This window comes from Nerophis lumbriciformis, linkage group LG05 (genome assembly GCF_033978685.3).
Source record: "Nerophis lumbriciformis linkage group LG05, RoL_Nlum_v2.1, whole genome shotgun sequence".
In the NCBI taxonomy this organism is placed as follows: Eukaryota; Metazoa; Chordata; class Actinopteri; order Syngnathiformes; family Syngnathidae; genus Nerophis; species Nerophis lumbriciformis.
In genome coordinates this window covers 16146804-16161719 of record NC_084552.2, presented here as the reverse complement: position 1 = coordinate 16161719, position 14916 = coordinate 16146804, and the positions used below count along the sequence as shown (strand labels likewise).

The 14916-nt window shown below is 43.7% G+C and overlaps 1 protein-coding gene across 1 annotated transcript in view; it reads left to right on the top strand.

The window, feature by feature from the left end:
• Positions 1 to 5733: 5733 nt before the first annotated feature.
• Positions 5734 to 14916, top strand: part of zcchc4 (zinc finger, CCHC domain containing 4) — a 91159-nt gene continuing 81976 nt past the window's right edge. The window contains exons 1-3 of the mRNA XM_061961216.2: positions 5734 to 6888; positions 6964 to 7082; positions 10798 to 10880. Of these exons, the coding sequence (XP_061817200.1) occupies positions 6798 to 6888; positions 6964 to 7082; positions 10798 to 10880 (293 nt within the window). The 5' untranslated portion in view covers positions 5734 to 6797. The remainder of the gene's footprint in view (positions 6889 to 6963; positions 7083 to 10797; positions 10881 to 14916) is intronic.

Sequence of the window (14916 nt, the reverse complement as noted above, 5' to 3'; positions counted from 1 at the left end):
CGGGCGACTCATCTGGTCCTTACGGGCTACCTGGTGACCGCGGGCACCGCGTTGGTGACCCCTGCCCTAGTATATACAATAATATAAACCAAGTCATTGTATTTCATTTAGGATTATTTCATATCTTCATTTGAATAAAAATATATGTTTATCTTTTTTAGATACAGTCAATAAATAATGTGAACATGTATCATAACATGGAAATCTAAGAGAACGTGTTGTGGATGATTGTGGACTGGGAATTTTTTTTATTTTATATTTTTTACACATTTTTATAAAAAAAAAAAAGTTTTTCCGACGTATTACATTTTAGACGATTTCTCTTCTTAGTTATTATTTCTCCGGCTGTAGAAAAGACCCGCTCACAGGGCACAGAGGAGGCGTCAGTGCGACACAGTTCGCGTATCGGTCACGTGACCAAAACAGCTTATGATCGGTCACGTGACTTTCTAAAAGCGGTACGCGCACCGACACAGGGTTTTGCTCTATGAGCTCGACGCATGCGCCGATGCATCGGTGTTACCGGACCCATCACTATCTATAGCTAAATAATGTGACAAAATATGAACTTCACAGCATAAAACAGCTGCAGACATGAATTGTAGACGAGACAGGAAATCAACTGCAAACAAACGTGTTATTTTTCTCATTAGCGTCACGATCACAGCAGTACGACACTCGCTATGCCATTTAAATACGTTACCTAGCAATGCACGAATAAATGCAATTTTGTCTTTCGCAGACTAATGTCAGATGTAAAGACATCGTGTCTTCTATCTGTTCTTTGTGAATACCGTTAGGTGTCAAGTGAAGTGAGGTGGCAGTGACCTCTTGTTTTTTATTTTATTTTATTTTTTTTAATTAATTTTATTAGAAAAAATATAACAAAAAAGCCAATAATACTGTCATTTTTCAGTGTTTTCAGCGTCCGTCAACAGAAAGTTTTTTGTATTTTTTGTATTTTTTAATTTTTTTTTAATGAATTTATTAATCCATCCATCCATCCATCTTCTTCCGCTTATCCGAGGTCGGGTCGCGGGGGCAGCAGCCTAAGCAGGGAAGCCCAGACTTCCCTCTCCCCAGCCACTTCGTCCAGCTCCTCCCGGTGGATCCCGAGGCGTTCCCAGGCCAGCCGGGAGACATAGTCTTCCCAACGTGTCCTGGGTCTTCCCCGTGGCCTCCTACCGGTCGGACGTGCCCGAAACACCTCCCGAGGGAGGCGTTCGGGTGGCATCCTGACCAGATGCCCGAACCACCTCATCTGGCTCCTCTCGATATGGAGGAGCAGCGGCTTTACTTTGAGCTCCCCCCGGATGGCAGAGCTTCTCACCCTATCTCTAAGGGAGAGCCCCGCCACCCGGCGGAGGAAACTCATTTCGGCCGCTTGTACCCGTGATCTTGTCCTTTCGGTCATGACCCAAAGCTCATGACCATAGGTGAGGATGGGAACGTAGATCGACCGGTAAATCGAGAGCTTTGCCTTCTGGCTCAGCTCCTTCTTCACCACAACGGATCGATACAGCGTCCGCATTACTGAAGATGCCGCACCGATCCGCCTGTCGATCTCACGATCCACTCTTCCCTCACTCGTGAACAAGACTCCGAGGTACTTGAACTCCTCCACTTGGGGCAAGATCTCCTCCCCAACCCGGAGATGGCACTCCACCCTTTTCCGGGCGAGAACCATGGACTCGGATTTGGAGGTGCTGATTCTCATCCCAGTCGCTTCACACTCGGCTGCGAACCGATCCAGTGAGAGCTGAAGATCTTGGCCAGATGAAGCCATCAGGACCACATCATCTGCAAAAAGCAGAGACCTAATCCTGCAGCCACCAAACCAGATACCCTCAACGCCCTGACTGCGCCTAGAAATTCTGTCCATAAAGGTTATGAACAGAATCGGTGACAAAGGGCAGCCCTGGCGGAGTCCAACCCTCACTGGAAACGTGTCCGACTTACTGCCGGCAATGCGGACCAAGCTCTGACACCGATTATACAGGGAGCGAACCGCCACAATAAGACAGTCCGTTACCCCATACTCTCTGAGCACTCCCCACAGGACTTCCCGGGGTACACGGTCGAATGCCTTCTCCAAGTCCACAAAGCACATGTAGACTGGTTGGGCAAACTCCCATGCACCCTCAAGGACCCTGCCGAGAGTATAGAGCTGGTCCACAGTTCCACGACCAGGACGAAAACCACACTGTTCCTCCTGAATCCGAGGTTCGACTATCCGGCGTAGCCTCCTCTCCAGTACACCTGAATAGACCTTACCGGGAAGGCTGAGGAGTGTGATCCCACGATAGTTGGAACACACCCTCCGGTTCCCCTTCTTAAAGAGAGGAACCACCACCCCGGTCTGCCAATCCAGAGGTACCGCCCCCGATGTCCACGCGATGTTGCAGAGTCTTGTCAACCAAGACAGCCCCACAACATCCAGAGCCTTAAGGAACTCCGGGCGGATCTCATCCACCCCCGGGGCCTTGCCACCGAGGAGCTTTTTAACTACCTCGGCAACCTCAGCCCCAGAAATAGGAGAGCCCACCACAGATTCCCCAGGCCCTGCTTCCTCATAGGAAGACGTGCTGGTAGGATTGAGGAGGTCTTCGAAGTATTCTCTCCACCGATCCACAACATCCGCAGTCGAGGTCAACAGAGCACCATCCCCACCATACACGGTGTTGACACTGCACTGCTTCCCCTTCCTGAGGCGGCGGATGGTGGTCCAGAATTGCTTCGAAGCCGTCCGGAAGTCTTTTTCCATGGCCTCACCGAACTCCTCCCATGTCCGAGTTTTTGCCTCCGCGACCGCTGAAGCCGCACACCGCTTGGCCTGTCGGTACCTGTCTGCTGCGTCAGGAGTCCCATGAGCCAAAAGAACCCGATAGGACTCCTTCTTCAGCTTGACGGCATCCCTCACCGCCGGTGTCCACCAACGGGTTCTAGGATTACCGCCACGACAGGCACCAACTACCCTGCGGCCACAGCTCCAATCGGCCGCCCCGACAACAGAGGTACGGAACATCGTCCACTCGGACTCAATGTCCAGCGCCTCCCTCGTGACATGTTCAAAGTTCTTCCGGAGGTGGGAATTGAAACTCTCTCTGACAGGAGACTCTGCTAGACGTTCCCAGCAAACCCTCACAATGCGTTTGGGCCTGCCAGGTCTGTCCGGCATCCTCCCCCACCATCGCAGCCAACTCACCACCAGGTGGTGATCGGTAGAAAGCTCCGCCCCTCTCTTCACCCGAGTGTCCAAAACATGAGGCCGCAAATCCGATGACACAACTACAAAGTCGATCATGGAACTGCGGCCTAGGGTGTCCTGGTGCCAAGTGCACATATGGACACCCTTATGTTTGAACATGGTGTTTGTTATTGACAATCCGTGACGAGCACAAAAGTCCAATAACAAAACACCACTCGGGTTCAGATCCGGGCGGCCATTCTTCCCAATCACGCCTCTCCAGGTTTCACTGTCGTTGCCAACATGAGCGTTGAAGTCCCCCAGTAGAACGAGGGAATCACCCGGGGGAGCACTCTCCAGTACTCCCTCGAGTGAATCCAAAAAGGGTGGGTAATCTGAACTGCCGTTGGGCGCGTAAGCGCAAACAACAGTCAGGACCCGTCCCCCCACCCGAAGGCGGAGGGAGGCTACCCTCTCGTCCACCGGGTTGAACTCCAACGTGCAGGCTTTGAGCCGAGGGGAAACAAGAATTGCCACCCCAGCCCGTCGCCTCTCATTGCTGGCAACGCCAGAGTGGAAGAGAGTCCAGCCCCTGTCAAGAGAACTGGTTCCAGAGCCCTTGCTGTGCGTCGAAGTGAGTCCGACTATATCTAGCCGGAACTTCTCCACCTCACGCACTAGCTCAGGCTCCTTCCCCCCCAGCGAGGTGACGTTCCACGTCCCAAGAGCTAGCTTCTGTAGCCGAGGATCGGACCGCCAAGTGCCCTGCCTTCGGCTTCCGCCCAGCTCACATCGCACCCGACCTCTATGACCCCTGCTATGGGTGGTGAGCCCATTGGAGGGGGGACCCACGTTGCCTCTTCGGGCTGTGCCCGGCCGGGCCCCATGGGGACAGGCCCGGCCACCAGGCGCTCGCCATCGTGCCACACCTCCGGGCCTGGCTCCAGAGGAGGGCCCCGGTGACCCGCGTCCGGGCGAGGGAAATCTGGGTTCCTTGTTCGTGTTCTTCATAGAGGTCTTCGAGCTGCTCTTTGTCTGATCCCTCACCTAGGACCAGTTTGCCTTGGGAGACCCTACCAGGGGGCATAGAAGCCCCCGGACAACATAGCTCCTAGGATCATTGGGACACGCAAACTCCTCTACCACGTTAAGGTGGCAGCTCAGAGAGGAGGAATTTATTAATCAATCAACAAAACAAAACACAACAATGTAATCCAATTCCAAAACCGAACCCGTCCCAGCAACATTAATAACAACAATAAACAGAGCAATTGAGAGCAATTGTGGACACACAAATCCAAATGTAGTGAAACAAAAATGAACATTAACGACAACAGCATCAATATTAGTAACAATTTCAAGATAGCAGTGATTTAAAAAACCCTCGTTGATATCATCATTAAAAACATTAATAAAAAAATTAAAAAAAATTATAAATGAATAATAGTGTTTCACAGTGGCTTACACTTGTAACCTCTTGGTTTTGATAAATGGTTTAAATATTTGAAAAATATTATTTTAAGAGTGTAAAAATCCACTCCATCACAATTAAAATATATTTTTTTCATCATCACTTTAATATTTGCCTCTAAACTTTCAAAATACGCCCACATCTGCACTGATTCATGAAAATCAGGGGTCACCAACGCGGTGCCCGCGGGCACCAGGTCGTCCGTAAGGACCAGTTGAGTCGCCCCCTGGCCTGTTTTAAAAATAGCTCAAATAGCAGCACTTACCAGTGAGCTGCCTCTATTTTTTAAATTGTATTTATTTACTAGCAAGCTGGTCTCGCTTTGCTTGACATTTTTAATTCTAAGAGAGACAAAACTCAAATAGAATTTGAAAATCCAAGAAAATATTTTAAAGACTTGGTCTTCACTTGTTTAAACAAATTAATTTATTTTTTTTACTTTGCTTCTTATAACTTTCAGAAAGACAATTTTAGAGAAAAAAATACAACCTTAAAAATTATTTTAGGATTTTTAAACACATATACATTTTTACCTTTTAAATTCCTTCCTCTTCTTTCCTGACAATTTAAATCAATGTTCAAGTAAATTTTTTTTTTTATTATTGTAAAGAATAATAAATACATTTTAATTCAATTCTTCATTTTAGCTTCTGTTTTTTCGACGAAGAATATTTGTGAAATATTTCTTCAAACTTATTATGATTAAAATTCAAAAAAAATATTCTGGCAGATCCAGAAAATCTGTAGAATCAAATTCAAATCTTATTTCAAAGTATTTTGAATTTCTTTTAAAATTTTTGTTCTGGAAAATCTAGAAGATAGAGTTAAATATAGCTTGGTCCAATTTGTTATATATTCTAACAAAGTGCAGATTGGATTTTAACCTATTTAAAACATGTCATCAAAATTCTAAAATTAATCTTAATCAGGAAAAATTACTAATGATGTTCCATAAATTATTTTTTTTATTTTTTCAAAAAGATTCGAATTAGCTAGTTTTTCTCTTCTTTTTTATCGGTTGAATTTTGAATTTTAAAGAGTCGAAATTGAAGATAAACTATGTTTCAAAATTTAATTTTCATTTTTTTCGTGTTTTCTCCTCTTTTAAACCGTTCAATTAAGTGTTTTTTTTATTATCATTTATTCTCTACAAATTTTGAAAAATGTGAACTTGGAGAAAATATACAAATAAAGTGTTGCATATTGATATTTATCGGTTTCTATACATATTTATTGTGAGAAATCATTAAGATGATCAGTGTTTCCACAAATATAAATATAATTAATTATTAATAATAACATAGAGTTAAAGGTAAATTGAGCAAATTGGCTATTTCTGGCAATTAATTTAAGTGTGTATCAAACTGGTAGCCCTTCGCATTAATCAGTACCCAAGAAGTAGCTCTGGGTTTCAAAAAGGTTGGTGACCCCTGATGTAAATAAACAAGAGCCTAATGGGGCTGGAGACTATGGCCTGAAACCCGGATGAGCCTCGAGGTCACGTGATTGCAAAATACCTATTTAAATGTTTTTTTATGCATGTTTATGTGATTTATTTTGCGTATTTTGTGACGTCTTTGTGTTTTATTTAAACGTTTAATTCAAATTAATAATAAAGAGCAACAAGTATCCCGAAAGCGTTTCTGCTCAGGTGACTTGCTATGACACGTGGAGCAACACACCTATTTGTTTTTGTTTAGTTTTGTTTTTTTAAATCTATGTTTATGTGCTTTATTTTGTATCGCGTTTGTGTTTTCATTCGAACGTTTAATTCAAATTAATAATAAAGAGCAAAAAGTATCCCGAAAGCGTTTCTGCTCACGTGACTCGCTGTGGCTTGTGGAGGCCCGGATGTGCTTCTATGTCACGTGATTGCAACATACCTATTTTTTTATTATTTAAAAAAAATGTATGTTCATGTGCTTTGTTTTGTATCGCGTTTGTGTTTTCATTTGAACGTTTATTTCAAATTAATAATGAAGAATAAAATAGATCCCGAAAGCGTTTCTGGTCACGTGACTTGCTACGTCATGTCGAGGTACGCTGACGAACATGGTCGCTATCCTGTTAAGAAATCTACATTAACCGTTACAACCCTTTTAAAAAATCGTCTTTAAATATTGTCACCTGCTCACCACAATGCCGAAACGCCAACGACACAACGACAGCTGTTTGGGATACGAAGTGGTGTTTACGGAAGGCAACAAATCAACACCATGTTGCCCACATGGTAAGGGAGTTGACATGGAGCTCACCGCCATTGTGGTACTGCGTGTTACAATTGCATGACTTTTTTTTTTGTTAGGGCCAACATTGTTATTCGAGAAAACTCGCAAAGACGGCGAGAGAGGAAGGAGGTTTTTCGCGTGTTCGGCTTGCAGAGACCGAAAAGACTGCAACTTTTTCCAGTGGGATGATGAAAAGGTAAGCTTCGGTTTATTGACATCCGCTAGAAAGTAGCTATTGGCTCTCCTAAAAGTCGCTAGATGACGTCATCGCCTTATTTGGGTATATTAGGCTGACCATATTTTGAAATCCCAAAAAGAGGACACATATATGCGTGCCAAGGCCGGGACTAGGTGAACATTTGCCAATGATACTCCATCCATCCATCTTCTTCCGCTTATCCGAGGTCGGGTCGCGGGGGCAGCAGCCTAAGCAGGGAAGCCCAGATTTCCCTCTCCCCAGCCACTTCGTCCAGCTCCTCCCAGGGGATCCCGAGGCGTTCCCAGTCCAGCCAGGAGAGATAGTCTTCCCAACGTGTCCTAGGTCTTCCCCGTGGCCTCCTACCGGTTGGACGTGCCCGAAACACCTCCCTAGGGAGGCGTTCGGGTGGCAATGATACTCGAACTTGCTTTATAAATAATATATTTATTTAAATAAAGCATTTTTTCTCCTCTGTTGACAGCAGCGTTGGCGCTAGGAATTTTCAAAATGGGGTCCCAGGAACCCATCAAGTCATAAAAATGGGGTCCCACCAATGTTCCCTCTAATTTTTCACGTGTGTGAGCAAACGCACAAACACCCTGAGCATTCAGTGGAATACAGACGTGCACACTGTGGCCATACCAGCAGCACATTTGTCTCAAACCTGACATAACAATTTAAATGTCTTATTATTATAATCAAATGACTAGTCAATTTCAAGAGATTATTTTCTAATATATGGGATTTGGCCCACTTAGATATATATATATTTTTTAATCAGCTATGCACTATAGTATTTTATGCATGGGTGGGGGTCCTGCTTTGGAAAGATTGTGTACCCCTTTCAGAGATCACATTAGGTTCCCCTTAAAGGCCTACTGAAATGCGATTTTCTTATTTAAACGGGAATAGCAGGTCCATTCTATGTGTCATACTTGATCATTTCGCGATATTGCCATATTTTTGCTGAAAGGATTTAGTAGAGAACATTGACGATAAAGTTCGCAACTTTTGGTCGCTGATAAAAAAGCCTTGCCTGTACCGGAAGTAGCAGACGAGTAGCGTGACATCACAGGTTGTGGAGCTCCTCACATCTGCACATTGTTTACAATCATGGCCACCAGCAGCGAGAGCGATTCGGACCGAGAAAGCGACGATTCCCCCATTAATTTGAGTGAGGATGAAAGATTCATGGATGAGGAAAGTGAGAGTGAAGGACTAGAGGGCAGTGGGAGCGATTCAGATAGGGAAGATGCTGTGAGAGGCGGGTGGGACCTGATATTCAGCTGGGAATGACTAAAACAGTAAATAAACACTAGACATATATATACTCTATTAGCCACAACACAACCAGGCTTATATTTAATATGCCACAAATTAATCCCGCATAACAAACACCTCCCCACTCCCGTCCATATAACCCGCCAATACAACTCAAACACCTGCACAACACACTCAATCCCACAGCCCAAAGTACCGTTCACCTCCCCAAAGTTCATACAGCACATATATTTCCCCAAAGTCCCCAAAGTTACGTACGTGCCATGCACATAGCGGCACGCACATACGGGCAAGCGATCAAATGTTTGGAAGCCGCAGCTGCATGCGTACTCACGGTACCGTGTCTGCGCATCCAACTCAAAGTCCTCCTGGTAAGAGTCTCTGTTGTCCCAGTTCTCCACAGGCCAATGGTAAAGCTTGACTGTCATCTTTCGGGAATGTAAACAATGAAACACCGGCTGTGTTATCCGGCACACCAGTCAAGGGGTGCATTCTACGGCGGGGGTGCGTTATCCGGCACAACACCTGCCGCAATACACCGCTTCCCACCTACAGCTTTCTTCTTTGCTGTCTCCATTGTTCATTGAACAAATTGCAAAAGATTCACCAACACAGATATCCAGAATACTGTGGAATTTTGCAATGAAAACAGACGACTTAATAGCTGGCCACCATGCTGTCCCAAAATGTCCTCTACAATCCGTGACGTCACGCGCAGACGTCATCATACCGAGACGTTTTCAGCAGGATATTTTGCGCGAAATTTAAAATTGCACTTTAGTAAGCTAACCCGGCCGTATTGGCATGTGTTGCAATGTTAAGATTTCATCATTGATATATAAACTATCAGATTGCGTGGTCGGTAGTAGTGGGTTTCAGTAGGCCTTTAAGAATCTGTTTAAAAATCCCAATTCCAGACGCTTATCTGGGTACTTTTAGTAACAATGCTAACAAATAGTGATAGGACGAAATGTGCCGAGGCTTCGAGGCGTGTGTCGAGTATGGAGGGGGTGTTTCCGCGAAGCGCGTATCGAGGCTTGCTTCATGATGACATTTTCTCTGCCAGAGGACTGCATATAATCCACATGAATGTACCGTATTTTCCGCACTATAAGGCGCACCTGAAAACCTCCAATTTTCTCAAAAGCTGATAGTGCGCCTTATAATCCGGTGCGCCTTATATATGGACCAATAATGAGTCACAACAAACCTAAAATTCATTTTCATAAAGTTTCGGTCTCGCAACTACAGTAAACAGCTGCCAACTTCCTTTTCCCCCGTAGAAGAAGAAACGCTTCTTCTTCTACGGTAAGCAGCCGCCCCCGTAGAAGAAGCGCGCGGTGCATGCTGGGATATATGACTGCGCGAGACGTGCCGTTTTGATTTCCATTTGTTTCTTTATGTAAAGACCCCAAAATGGCTCCTATTAAGAGACACGCTTACGACGCAGAATTTAAACTTAAGACGATCAGTCACGCAGTAGAAAACGGGAATAGAGCAGCAGCGACACTGACTCCATTAATGACGACTTCGACGAGACGGAGCATGTTGGATGTTTGTTTACATTACTGCTGCAGCGTGGCGGTTAAGGGGTTAAAGAGGCCTCCTCCACATCCACGGCCTGGATTACAACATCCGCCTGCCAGCTACGCAGTCTCTCTGGGTCATGACACGACTTGAAAGTGTGTACTACCACAAAAAAAAAAGGCCGGTGCAGTCAGTAGCCCGCAAGATGGAAGCAATGTGGAGGTTGTGAATAAATCCGTGCACCGTGTAGACCATGGGTGTCAAACTCTGGCCCGCGGGCCAAATTTGGCCCACCGTGTAATTTCACTTGGCCCGTGAGGTGAAAACAAATTAACACTAGAGCTGGCCCGCCGATCATATACAGCGGCGGTCATTCCCAGCTGAATATCAGGTCCCACCCGCCTCTCACAGCATCTTCCCTATCTGAATCGCTCCCACTGCCCTCTAGTCCTTCACTCTCACTTTCCTCATCCACAAATCTTTCATCCTCGCTCAAATTAATGGGGAAATCGTCGCCTTCTTGGTCCGAATCGCTCTCGCTGCTGGTGGCCATGATTGTAAACAATGTGCGGATGTGAGGAGCTCCACAACCTGTGACGTCACGCTACTCGTCTGCTACTTCCGGTACAGGCAAGGCTTTTTTATCAGCGACCAAAAGTTGCGAACTTTATCGTCGATGGTCTCTACTAAATCCTTTCAACAAAAATATGGCAATATTGCGAAATGATCAAGTATGACACATAGAATGGACCTGCTATCCCCGTTTGAATAAGAAAATCGCATTTCAGTAGGCCTTTAACTTTTGGGATTTGGGCCTGCGCTCTCGAAGTGCTTTTCAAGTTTGTGAGTGCGTAAGTTTAATGTTTCACTCTAAGGACAATTCACCAATTTTCCGATATTGCAGGTCTCCGAGGCAAGGGTGCTGGCCAGAGAAGCGGAGAACAGGTTGAAGAGGCCTCTGTTTAGCCAGCAGCAGTGCATTGCAAGGTAAGGTGTGTGCCCAAAGTCAATAGCTAGATTTGACACTAAGACTTCTTATGAAATATGTGTAACAAAAAGCTAAAGCAAAACACTTTGATTTTGTGCCAAATTGAGAACATTCTACTAACTTTTTTCCCCAATATTTGGTATAATTAGCCAATCAGCACTTACCAAAATAGCTAGCGACTTTCCTTTGGAATATGTGTTTTCAAATAATTGCATTTTCATAGTTTAGCTAGCCGAGCTGCAGCTTGTGTCTTTTGGAATATGTGTCCCTAAAAAGCTGAACAAAGCACTAACTTGCATTTGACTAAAATTTGCAGTTTTTTTCTTTTTCTTTGGCGAGCTATCAACATCTACTTTGATAGGCAAATTGTACAATATTTTACTTCCAATAAGTAATGGGAATTTCTTCCTCTTCTATTGTATTTTTCAAATGGTTTTCTCTTTAATTTCTGCCTTTTAGGGCCGAGAATAGTTGTGAACATACTGTGCTAATAATAATCAGGTAAAAAAATGAGACGAATAATATTTAGAGATGTCCGATAATGGCTTTTTTGCCGATATTCCGGTATTGTCCAACTCTTAATTACCGATTCTGATATCTACCGATATATACAGTCGTGGAATTAACACATTATTATGCCTAATTTTGTTGTGATGCCCCGCTGGATGCATTAAACAATGTAACAAGGTTTTCCAAAATAAATCAACTCAAGTTATGGAAAAAAATGCCAACATGGCACTGCCATATTTATTATTGAAGTCACAAAGTGCATTATTTTTTTGAACATGCCTCAAAACAGCAGCTTGGAATTTGGGACATGTTCTCCCTGAGAGAGCATGAGTAGGTTGAAGTGGGCGGGGTTGGGGGGGCGGGGTTGCGGTCGAGGGGTTAGCGGGGGGTGTATATTGTAGCGTCCCGAAAGAGTTAGTGGTGCAAGGGGTTCTGGGTATTTGTTCTGTTGTGTTTATGTTGTGTTACGGTGTGGATGTTCTCCCGAAATGTGTTCGTCATTCTTGTTTGGTGTGGGTTCACAGTGTGGCGCATATTTGTAACAGTGTTAAAGTTGTTCATACGGCCACCCTCAGTGTGACCTGTATGGCTGTTGACCAAGTATGGATTGCATTCACTTGTGAGTGTGTGAAAAGCCGTTGATATTATGTGATTGGGCCGGTACACGCAAAGGCAGTGCCTTTAAGGTTTATTGGCGCTCTGTACTTCTCCCTATGTCCGTGTACCACTCTGTACAGCGGCAATTTAAAAAGTCATAAATGTTACTTTTTGAAACTCATACGGATAATTTCTGATATTACATTTTAAGGCATTTATCGGTCGATAATATCGGCAGACATCTCTAATAATATTCATTACCAATGTTGGCGACAACGCGCTTTTTGTGTCTTTGTACGCGTTGAAATCAGAAAGGAAGCCCAATTCCGGAATTTTACCAACCCTGCCTTCTGCGAGTCAAAACTCCGGTTTGGTTGTTGTTTTTTTAATCGATTATCGCTTTCCGCCAGTGTTTTGTTCTGTTTATATTTGCCGGTGTCAAAATGTCATTGCCTGGCAAAAATGTATTTCCTTCGCGGCAGCGCGCACCGCTCGCTAAACCTGCATTGCTTGGTTTGGTCTGTCCACAGCGGATTACTAGGTGTAAGACAAACACTTCATCTTTGTGGTTATTGTAACGCTACATGTTTGATATTATTTAAAGGGGAACATTATCACCAGACCTATGTAAGCGTCAATATATACCTTGATGTTGCAGAAAAAAGACCATATATTTTTTTAACCGATTTCCGAACTCTAAATGGGTGAATTTTGGCGAATTAAACGCCTTTCTATTATTCGCTCTCGGAGCGATGACGTCACAACGTGACGTCACATCGGGAAGCAATCCGCCATTTTCTCAAACACCGAGTCAAATCAGCTCTGTTATTTTCAGTTTTTTCGACTGCTTTCCGTACCTTGGAGACATCATGCCTCGTCGGTGTGTTGTCGGAGGGTGTAACAACACGAACAGGGACGGATTCAAGTTGCACCAGTGGCCCAAAGATGCGAAAGTGGCAAGAAATTGGACGTTTGTTCCGCACACTTTACCGACGAAAGCTATGCTACGACAGAGATGGCAAGAATGTGTGGATATCCTGCGACACTCAAAGCAGATGCATTTCCAACTGGACTGGACAGATCAGCTTTCAGGAAAAGAGAGCGGATGAGGGTATGTCTACAGAATATATTAATTGATGAAAACTGGGCTGTCTGCACTCTCAGAGTGCATGTTGTTGCCAAATGTATTTAATATGCTGTAAACCTAGTTCATAGTTGTTAGTTTCCTTTAATGCCAAACAAACACATACCAATCGTTGGTTAGAAGGCGATCGCCGAGTTCGTCCTCGCTTTCTCCCGTGTCGCTGGCTGTCGTGTCGTTTTCGTCGGTTTCGCTTGCATACGGTTCAAACCGATATGGCTCAATAGCTTCAGTTTCTTCTTCAATTTTGTTTTCGCTACCTGCCTCCACACTACAACCATCCGTTTCAATACATTCGTAATCTGTTGAATCGCTTAAGCCGCTGAAATCCGAGTTTGAATCCGAGCTAATGTCGCTATACCTTGCTGTTCTATCCGCCATGTTTGTTTGTATCGGCATCACTATGTGACGTCACAGGAAAATGGACGGGTGTATATAACGATGGTTAAAATCAGGCACTTTGAAGCTTTTTTTAGGGATATTGCGTAATGGTTAAAATTTTGAAAAAAACTTCGAAAAATAAAATAAGCCACTGGGAACTGATTTTTAATGGTTTTAACCCTTCTGAAATTGTGATAATGTTCCCCTTTAAGACTTTATTATGTCCGGAAAATTACAGTTTGCCTTTTCTGTGGTATTTAAGAGATTTAAAGGATTGTTGATGTTATAAAACCTCTTTCTTGTTTGGAAGATACATACAATTATAACTGTTATTTCTTTGTCCATATAATAAATATTCATAAAGTGTTTGGATGTACCCGGTATTCATTTATGTCAAATTCTCATTAAATGTAATATTGCCTGACAAAAAGTGATTCAATGTAATATTTTGATATTTACACATTGCATATTTACTAGAATACCCTTATGAGCATTACATATGTCAAAATCAAGTACCTACTGTACTGTCTACTTGTTGAAATACCCTTTACAAAGCTAAAATCTACCCAAACGACCACTTTGCTGCTCCCAAAAACTTATTTCAAGTAATAGTTTGATACTGACACATCTTAACTCTGCATATTTTACGAATACCCTTATGAGTAGGGTTGGATATCGTTTGAATTCGAACGATTCCGATTCCGATTCTTTGTTTCGATTCCGATTCCTGACGATTCTCGATTCCGATTCTTCTTGTACCATGCCGGGATCAATATGTTTGACAGGTAGTCCCTGGAAGGTGGTATGTATTTTGGGTTGAGAGTTTTCACCATATCCCTGCAAACATAAACAAAATGTAATGTTGCTGTTACTGTTTAGCCCAGTATCAATTAGCTTAGGTCTAACGTTATTGCTTAACTAACCTAAAAGTTGGAGATTCCACCTCTGAAAAGGGATGCAGTCTTTTGACTGTGTGCAGTGACCTTTCTGTGGCACTCTTCCGTCTGTGGCATAGGGATGTCCCGATCCAGGTTTTTGCACTTCCGATCCGATACCGATATTGTTTTTGCAATTCCGATCCGATACCGATACTGACCGATACCGATACTGACCGATACTGGCCTATCCGAGCATGTATTAAAGTTTAAAGTTATTTAGCCTACTTAGTTGTCAGAATCATGTTGAAAAGGGTTTTAGTACTCTTGATAACAACTAGCCAGCTGAATTAGGGGAGTTTGAATAATACACAATGGTTGGTAACAAGAAACTGACCTGTTTATTCAAGGATAAACACAAAATAGACAAAATTATACATGACAAACAGAAATGGCATCATTGAACTAGGGCTGGGCGATATGGCCTTTTTTTAATATTGCGATATTTTAAGGCCATATTGCGATACACGA